Here is a 9078-nt window from a genome sequence, read left to right as displayed (position 1 = left end):
AAAATACATCACTGCTTTGTGTATTTGGACTTCATCAGATGCTGCAATGAAAAAAAATCAAAACAAATTGAATGTTCTGTGTTAAATTGAAATGATCATAAGAGATACGTACCTCATCAGAAACTTAAGGTCCCATAAAATGCTGTATGCAATAGTCTAGTGAGAAAAAGAGATAATTTACATTAGTTTAAAAAAGGGATTTATGTTGTGTTTATACCACAAGTTTTGTTTACCTGTAGAGCTATGATGCCAAATAATCCGAAGCAAGCGTACTGTACAAAATTCCTACTGAGGATGAGGACACAGCCACCTGTTGAGAAGGGATCAGATATTATTTTAAATACTATTTTTTAAATAATTTATAGTAATAATATTTTTATAATTGTCATTAAAATTAATCAATGTAAAAATATGTTTGGTGATAAGGTTGTTTACATCCAGATCACTCATAAAAGTTGTTATATTGCAGACAAGTTTTTTTTTTTACCGTTTTCAGTCAAGGAAACGTGCAAAGCATTTTTGCATCATCATATATGCAGCCCACAATAAAAGTAAAGTAAAGGCATTCTTATTGTTTTTTTCATACTTTTTCTGTTTTACTTGATCTCAAACGCATTTTATAATTTCTGATCTAAACATGTGATAAAATAATCTGGATGAATTAACCAACTTTAACATATTAAAAAAAATATGATTTGGGGTCACAAAACATGTCTAATCTAAATGAAATCCTTTCTATTTCAAAACATGATAATCTGTTTTGCAATACCAAGAATCAAAGTCATTAATTATTTGAAAAAGGAAATGTTGTAACAAACAACCCTCTACATTTTTTTTTTTTTTACAGTAAACGCTACGTAATTAAACTTCCTTTTTAAATTAACCACAACCCTTTTTATCAAACATTTTTAACTAAAGTGAATTTTATTTTTAAGAATGGGGCAACTTATAACATTTGAGGGTTAAATCTTGAAATATGTGTAATAACTATTTTTAATTTATCTTAGAGTGGCAAAAATCTGTTGTTTCTGTTATTTATTATGCATGAAATACACAGTATGATCAAGTAAAAATACCCATTTTATCTTTGCTCTAAATAAAACTGGACTCGTGTTCCATTTACTCACCTAGCTGTCCAATAAGGTTAAGCAACACAAAGCATGTAGCCAAGAAGTAGCCACAGCTCCAGGTGGCCTCAATGTAGTCTCTCTGCTCGTTCCACTGGAACCACATGCGGATGCCATCTTCAAGGAAAGTGCTGATAAGACACAGGCGCGCCAAATGGGGCAGGTACTGTTTGGTGACCCGCAAGAACTGAAACACAGTAAAGGTATGAGTTACAATTTAGATCAAATTAAGATGTATACAGTAGCTGCCTGGGGGTAAAAATATTGACAAAAAAAAAAAAGTCAAGTAATTCATAAAGATCCATTCCAGTACAAAGTGTGTTTTTAACATGTTCTTGTAGGATTTTTCTGATGAAGGGTAAATATTAAGCTCAAAATTGCATTTTGGGGGCTTTTTTTGTATTCAAAACTCTGAATTGGAAGCAGATGAAAAAAAACTTAAGAGCTTATTTGTGACAGAAAATCACTCAGACTAAAGTCTAAGGAACTGCTGCTGCTCTGCAGAAACTATGTCTTAGAATACAACACAATGTTTTTTTATTTTAGCTTTAAAAAAATGGTATAATCATAATTAAAAGACCACTGGGAACACTTAAAATAAATCAAAGAATGAGTGGGAATTTAAGATACCTTAGTAATATTGCTTGTATAGCCGTTTTGAAAACATAATTTCTTTAAAAATAATAAATAAATAGATCATATTTTGGCCATTAGTTAAAATGAACACACTAAAAAAGTCATCAAAACTGTATTCACAAAAACACAAGCACATGTTATAGCTCACCCATATACCTAGTTGTCACCAAACATGAAACACCAAATGTAATTAAAGTTTCTCAACTGGCGTCTGAGCTTGGCATTACAACACAAAGACGAGCAACAATTCCCAACAAGTTGTGTTACAACATCTGGATCTCCTTGTAAAGCAGGGAATGGAGCACAGGGTTTCCTGGGGGTGTTACATTTTCTATTACAGAGGAGGCTTACTTACTAATACTTGAACCAAAACCACCACAAGTAGAGCAAAAATAAATATTGGTTTTACCCTTTCTGATGTTTTGAAATATATATTAGTGGTATTTACATGATAATCATCAGAAGCAGTAAAACTACTGCAATTTTAGTAAGGTGACCCAGGCCACTGGTAAGTAGGGCAAATATCCTCTAAAGACGTGGTCCTCTTGCACAATTCTATCGCTAATATTACATAAAGATAGATTACACCTCTCAACTTATCAGAAGGCAGAGCATAGGGAACATACTAGTGTGCATAAAAAAAACCTCAAAACAAAAAGATACAAGAGAATGATAAAATAAGTACATGGACAAAACAAAGTGCCCTACATTTGGTCTGAACAAAACTCATGCTTTTAATCAGATACTTCTCATCAGAGCAGCAGTGGCCTCCCTCGTCCCGCCCATTCAGCGGTCCACATCAGCACAGCCAAACCTCCACAGCCTATCAGCAATCACCAACTCTCCCTAAAGATGCTGTGCGAGACATGAATGGGCGAACCTGAAGCCAATCCAGGCAAACCCAGGGTTGCCTAGAAATGGACAATTCTGAACTGTTAGGGCCAAATAAATACACTCATTAAAGGGAGATGCGTCCCTCTGCAAACACCACAAGGTGTTTGTTTAAAAGGAAAAGCAAGCACTGTGATTCACACGGCTGACATTTTGGTGTGTTATTTGGTTAAAGCTGTCAATAAATCTATGGACTAGGAAATGAAGCGACTGAAGAAGAAGCACAGAAACACTTTAAGATGTTCAGATAAACAATAAAATAAAAAAGGAGAAGAAATGCTATCTTTTGGAGTTTCCCCAAAAGGTTACAACAGGAAGACCTGAAATCAGATTACAGCGACTGCCAGTGACAACAAGTTTGAGAGCAAACACCAGGGGAAAAAGTTGCAGAATCACATGAAGAAAATAAACCACAGAAGAAAAAAAAATGACATTTAGTTTGTTTGAATGAGGCTGCAGGCCATACACACGCGGTGACTACTTTATGTTGCGCATTTACACAAACAGCACCAAAGCTAACTGGCAATTTATGCCAAACCGCATTAAGGCTACAAAAATGTTCGCTAATATTTGTGTTCTTTTCGAGGGGATTTCACAACAGCTTCCTGGCACTGTCTGGCTCAGCTCACACTTAAGCTATTAAATGCACCAAGTGGATTGTAAACTAGCTTCTTAAATTAAGTAGCCCCTTTTTAACCTGTCAACTCAGCTAGCATAACGAGTGCCAATATAGCTAAACATTTGTTTCTTACCTAATAACACCATGAAATCAATTCTTGAGACACATGACAGGACTAGTCATCTCAACAGATTTCACTCTTACAGGTAAAACCGCAGTTTAGTTAGCTACTATGTTCGTACACAACACATAAATGACGCTTATTGAATAAAAAAATCACCAAAGAGTTGAGGAAATCACTCCGCAGCTTAACTTAGTTCTTTGCAAACTAGTTAGCGGCTAACATGCTAACGAGAGCTAGCATTGTCGTGCTAGAAATGAAGTTACCTGGTCTGCCACGTCTTCGGCTTTGTTCATAAAATCCTCCTGCCCCATGTTTGTGTATTATTCAAGTTATTAATATCAGAGAATGGTCGCAACTTCTAGTTGAGCTTTGCGTTTTCTGAAAGCTGCGTTCAGACCGTTCCTCCTCCCGTTATTTACTTGAAGATTTCCGATCGTCTGAACGCAGAGAAAGGCCGCCTCCGCCCCACAATGCCCCGCGATTTGACGAGCGACACAGCGGAGCCCCCCTACATGGTACTGCAACCGCTGCTTGCCACGTATGCCGAATCAGGCAGGGGCTTTAGGCTGACGCCCAGAGCTGTTCAGGGATGCACAATACAGGTAAAAGGTTTTAGATCCATTAACAGTAATGGAAGAGGAACCAGACAACCTTCAGTTCCAGCTTTGCAAAAAAAAATAAAAAAAAACTGTTAAGCCTCAAAAAGTTATTCTAAACTTTTAAAACCAATTTTGCTTCATGTTTTATTTTTATTTTTTTATTCTAAAAAAATGTGCGAACAAAAGCAAGTTATTGGTTCATAAACAGTTAATTAAAAAATATATTATTTTATTAAATTAAAAAAAAGTTTTGAGGACTAAGGTTTTATTTAGGGTGTAGAAATTCATTTGTATCTACAATTCGTATTTGTCATATTTCATAGTCAATATTGGTTTATTTTGAATGACCCAATTCATGTGTTTGACAGTATAGTGAAATAAACATACCATGTCTCAATCCAAATGTTTTATTTTTTCAAGATGGTTGAAAAAACGACACGAACCATTAATGACATGGTTTGATTTAACTTGATTAAGAACTTGTCTAAAACAAATCAATCTGGCTGAATTATAGAAATCGATTCATTGATTAATCATTACACTCCGAATAGTTATATTATGGAGCTATTGTAAATGTAATCCATACCACATTTATTATAAAGATCCCACAATCCTGTAAAAAGGTAGAAAGAACATTTAGATTTTGTGTGAAATTGTGTTTTAAAATTTTTCATTAAAACATTTTCATTCCAGGAAATAGTTTTAAACATTTATCGTTAAAATAATATGACAGTATATGACAATGTATAGTCACACGTTTTAGAACTTTGTTACATTCTAAATTCCTTTACTTTAAATTTGTACATTTTTGAAGATGTATTTTTAAAAATACGTGCTATAATCTACATCCATGCCCTTTAACCCCTTATTTTCTCAATTTTACTATAATCTGTATGATTCAACATATATGATGTGTATATATATATATATATATATATATGTGTGTGTGTGTGTGTGTGTCCAGAAAAGGCTGGTAGTTAGTTAATGTAATATTATTATAAGTAACAAATCTGCTACAGCTGTTACAATGTAGCTCTAGTGTAAAATAATATTTTTCTCTTTACTTTTTTATCAAATGTGACATTTCAGCTAAATTGTAGAAGGGCAAAAAAAAGTTCTTACAACAAGATCAGGAAATTAGAAAGAATTCAGTAAAATTGTTTGGTTTGATTTTTATTTAGTGCCAAAATCTTTTTAATAAAGTGAAAGAACAGCTTTGTCTTCTTTTTAATGCCAATTGATTTTGTGCAAAAAAGGAAAAGTGCTATCTTTGGAACTATATTACAAATAAAATGAAAAAAACACATAACATTTGCCAAATCCAAATGTTATTTTATTTATATTTTTTTACAAGGGTTTAAACTGGAAGTTGTAACTCCAAGCTACAAACTCACATGCTTTCCAAGTCTTGTGCACACACCAAAATACAAAAAAAAAAACTGTTGCTAGTTAGATTAATCAACTAGAAGTATTAATGGATCAAAGTTGCCTTCTGACAATATACCAGATATAAGGAAAAGCTGTCTTTACATTTTTACTTTCCATTTTGAACTTTTTGTTGTTTCTTGCGTCCTGATTTCCACCGATTATTTCGAAACTTCTTCTGAAAACCGCCACTCTGTACCTATAAAAAAAAAGAAATCCAAATATTTACGAAGACAAAATTTAGTTTTAACACATATTTAAAAAAAAGATAGATGCCTTTTTGCGTTTCTGTACAACTTTCTCTTCCATCTCCTCGTCAGTTTGGAACTCATCCTCATCATCTTCTTCTCCTTCCTCCTCCATATTTTCTTCAACTGGATTTTTTAAAGTAAACATAGAGGCTGTGGGACAAATAAAGAACAATATTAAGAAAAAACTCTGCAAGTTTGAATGTTCTAACAAAAGATGGATAGGTAGTAGGTAAATGAAATATACTGACAGGGGTAGAGGTCACTCATGCTGTCTTCAGAGTCACTGTGATCCTCGTCGTCGCTGCATGAGGGTTCCCACACGCTGCTCGAGTGCTTTGAGGACATCCCTCTACTGAAATCTTCATCTTTTTCTTTGGGCCTTTTATTTTTCAACCTTTCCGGAACAAATTCAATCCCCTGTTTTACACACTCCTCGTCTAAGACAAAAACATAAAATGGAAAGTGATAAAAAATGTAAAATACATATGGATTACTAAATTTTTTTTTTTTTGCCCTCTTTATCGGTTTGTTCCCACGTGTTTTTTGAGTGACAGCTGTTTAAACAAGTTTATATGACTATGGGCAGATTTATTTGTCTAGAATCCTTGTCACTTCCTCGTTGCTCATGAGGAAGTGTTGTGGATTAATACAAATGATGCCCTATGTTTATGACAATAAGTTATTTCAATTTTTTATCAATATTATTATTTATTATTATTTGAATAGGTGCTTTGTGTGTGTTTATTTTGATGTTTAAGATTCTTGCTGTATGATGTTATAATTCAGTGTTTAATAAAAAAAAAATAAAAAAAAAGTGATGCACTAACATTGAGCAAGGGCTTTCTTGAAGCGTTTCCCATTAACGTGGATGAGGACATGGTGTGGATCCCGGTTCAGATGTCTGAGAGTCAACTTACAGAAAAGCTGATTGCTGAAAAACAGACAATAACCATCAAATGACACAATCCAAACTCCATATTTATCCTGTCCCATTGGATGCACTTTGGAACATTTATTTGGCTTAAACTACAAGAATAATTGACTGACACAAAAAAGGCACAGACTTACGGTTGTTTTGTGCTTGGAATAATATGTGGTTCATACTGGCTGTAGTTAAACTCTGCTCTAGAACTCAGTTTCTTGTACTTTTTTCCTTCGGTGAATTTCTGCAGCTCAGTCAGGTTGCAAGGAAGTTCATGACCATTCAGGGTGCATTTGATCTACAAACATGGAAAAGGTTAAAACGATGCTGCTGAACGTATGATACATATAAGTGGTTGTAAATTGAAAAAAATGCAAAAACAAACGCACACCCACTCATCAATTCAACATTTAAAATCGTTAAATGAGACATTGGGGGCTTCAACTTAGAATTAGCATTGTGCTAGCATAAACTTGTAAGGGTGCACGTGTGTTTCAAGTGATACATAAAAATAGTTCGCTGACCTTTTTATTATCTGTAAGCTCAAAAAAAGGTTGACTGACGAGGGCGGCTCTGAGGTCCGCAGGTAAATCCTCCATATTAATAACGACAAGAACAAAATATTCAAAACAAATTTCCTAGTGAGAAATATTACCCACCCCCTCCACCGGAAGTTACCTACACGTGGTCTGCTGCGCAAACTCAGTGGCTTAAAGTATGCGCCACCCACTGGTCAAAACTGTGACCGGAGCAGTTACATATTTTTAAATAAAGTAAAACTAATAAAATATATATCTTTTTCACTTAATATATAATAATAGGAATGTATCGAAATTACGGTTTTATTTTATTTTTTTAAGTTGTAGTATGCAAAAACTAAACAAAAATAAATCTGAGGAGTTTAACTAAGTAAAAGTATGATGTTCAATTTATTTATTTGAGTTGAGAGTACGGAATTAAAATAAGTTTACAACCCCACACTGTAAAATTAACCACAAATTGTCTGAAGTCATGTGAGCACCATCAGCTGACTGGGACTGTTCAAACACCAAGATTGTGTAATTAGAAAAGAGGTTTCACTCTTCATATTTTTTTCACAAACTCCAAATATAATCAACAAAACCAGTCGTTTTTAATTTTTACTGCTGAAAATTGCTTGATATACAAGCATAAGCGACAATAATTGGCCAAATTTCGAACTATGAAATGATAAACCATAGAATAGAGCAGTTTTGAAATTATCAACCACTCGGATAACAAATAAGTAGTGAGTCGTCTTGCTTTGGACAGATTAAGCACCATTTATTTCCTGCACTCAATAGGATCTTAAAAACAACGTCTGTCGACAACAGATGTCAGGGTTGCCGGGGAGCTGCTTTTAATACCAACTACTTGAACCTATATTCAATCATCTAAAAATAATTTCAAGCGAAGTTGTCGATTTTGATGACCCAGTGCTTGCAGATCATCAATGATAGTTAGCAAGCATCTAGCTAGCTAGCTAGCAACAGCAGAGGAAACGTAACTGGTGTGCTAAAGTAATATTTGTTCGTATAGTAGTCATGTCTGGACCAAATGGTGATCCAAATATCTCCGCAGAAAATGGGATTATTGACGACGAGGACGAATTTGGCGAGGAGGGTAATGTTTCCGTTCATTGTAATTTGACAAACTGATTTATTTTACATGAGCTAATGGAGAATGAGCCTCACAAAGCCTTTTCTGTCTATTCCTTTGTCAATTGATCACAATTTTAACTTAAAGTAAGAGCAATTGTTTTACCAAAGTATGTGTCTATCCTTGTACACATTAATTTTGACTTTTAAATAGATTAGCTGGTGAAAAAGATAAGAATGTATTCCAATGTAGGTCAAACCTTATTTAATAACAGGATAATTAAAACTAAAAATGCAAAATTATGTTGCCCTATATTTTATTATAGCAATTGAAGCTCTTATTTTATATTTCCATCCCCTTCCTGTCTTTAAAATATCAGTCTTTAAACAGGACTCAATGCTGTTTTGTTCCTCCATAGAGTACGCTGCCATAAACTCCATGCTGGATCAGATCAACTCCTACTTGGATGACCTGGAGGAAAGGAACGATGCACTTAATGGAAAACTGCATGAACTGCTGGAGTCAAACCGACAAGCTCGCCAGGAGTTCAGGGCCCAACTTCTTGAATCCCAAAAACAAGAAGGGCAGTCCATCCAGGGGGAGAACCAGTCCGCAGAGCTGTCAGCCTCTCCCGCCAGCAAGGAAGACCAAAATGCAGATAGGGAGGGCTCACAAATTAGTGACCAAAAGACATAGATCTTAGTGTAAAGACAAAAAAAGTGGTTTCAACTCATACTCTGTGCTGAACAAGCTATAAATAGTTAATAGCCGTCACCTAAGAGATGTGCTTCAATGTTTTCCCAGATTAGAATCCATCTTTTCCTCTTTGGATAATTTTTGACACATTGGTACTCGTTTCCTGGTCAG

At 34.6% G+C, this 9078-nt stretch overlaps 3 protein-coding genes across 5 annotated transcripts in view; 1 reads left to right on the top strand and 2 right to left on the bottom strand.

Moving 5' to 3' along the window:
* surf4 (surfeit 4) overlaps positions 1–3985 on the bottom strand; it is a 5871-nt gene extending 1886 nt beyond the window's left edge. Inside the window, exons 1-4 of one of the 3 annotated variants that reach the window (XM_036214560.1) lie at positions 3661–3985; positions 1128–1314; positions 234–310; positions 112–156 (exon numbers count right to left, since the gene is read on the bottom strand). In XM_036214560.1, coding sequence (XP_036070453.1) covers positions 112–156; positions 234–310; positions 1128–1314; positions 3661–3708 — 357 coding nt within the window. In that variant the 5' untranslated portion in view covers positions 3709–3985. Of the gene's footprint in view, positions 1–108; positions 157–233; positions 311–1127; positions 1315–3406; positions 3553–3660 lie in introns of those variants that run through there. The other 2 variants (XM_036214559.1, XM_036214561.1) reach the window with 2 other exon arrangements.
* A 1322-nt stretch (positions 3986–5307) lies between these two features.
* surf2 (surfeit 2) lies at positions 5308–7290 on the bottom strand. The gene is made up of 6 exons (XM_024298693.2): positions 7119–7290; positions 6741–6892; positions 6500–6603; positions 5921–6109; positions 5698–5822; positions 5308–5620 (listed from the first exon to the last, which is right to left on the bottom strand). Exons 1-6 carry the CDS (start codon positions 7191–7193, stop codon positions 5531–5533), a joined length of 735 nt encoding a protein of 244 aa, XP_024154461.1. The 5' UTR covers positions 7194–7290; the 3' UTR covers positions 5308–5530.
* A 584-nt stretch (positions 7291–7874) lies between these two features.
* The window catches only part of lg12h9orf16 (linkage group 12 C9orf16 homolog), a 2316-nt gene continuing 1112 nt past the window's right edge, over positions 7875–9078 (top strand). The window contains exons 1-2 of the mRNA XM_024298822.2: positions 7875–8235; positions 8630–8773. Coding sequence (XP_024154590.1) covers positions 8157–8235; positions 8630–8773 — 223 coding nt within the window. The 5' untranslated portion in view covers positions 7875–8156. The remainder of the gene's footprint in view (positions 8236–8629; positions 8774–9078) is intronic.

This window comes from Oryzias melastigma, linkage group LG12 (genome assembly GCF_002922805.2).
Source record: "Oryzias melastigma strain HK-1 linkage group LG12, ASM292280v2, whole genome shotgun sequence".
Classification (NCBI taxonomy): domain Eukaryota; kingdom Metazoa; phylum Chordata; class Actinopteri; order Beloniformes; family Adrianichthyidae; genus Oryzias; species Oryzias melastigma.
Note: the sequence above shows the minus strand (reverse complement) of the source record. Positions and strands in the feature narration are given on the sequence as shown.

Bases quoted from the DNA above. Each gene is read 5' to 3' on its own strand.
- surf2 (XM_024298693.2), bottom strand. From the start codon at position 7,193: ATGGAGGATTTACCTGCGGACCTCAGAGCCGCCCTCGTCAGTCAACCT. The intron at 6,893-7,118 runs GTCAGCGAACTA...CCATGTTTGTAG, and splicing joins AGCTTACAGATAATAAAAAG to ATCAAATGCACCCTGAATGG. The intron at 6,604-6,740 runs GTAAGTCTGTGC...TCTGTTTTTCAG, and splicing joins ATTCCAAGCACAAAACAACC to CAATCAGCTTTTCTGTAAGT.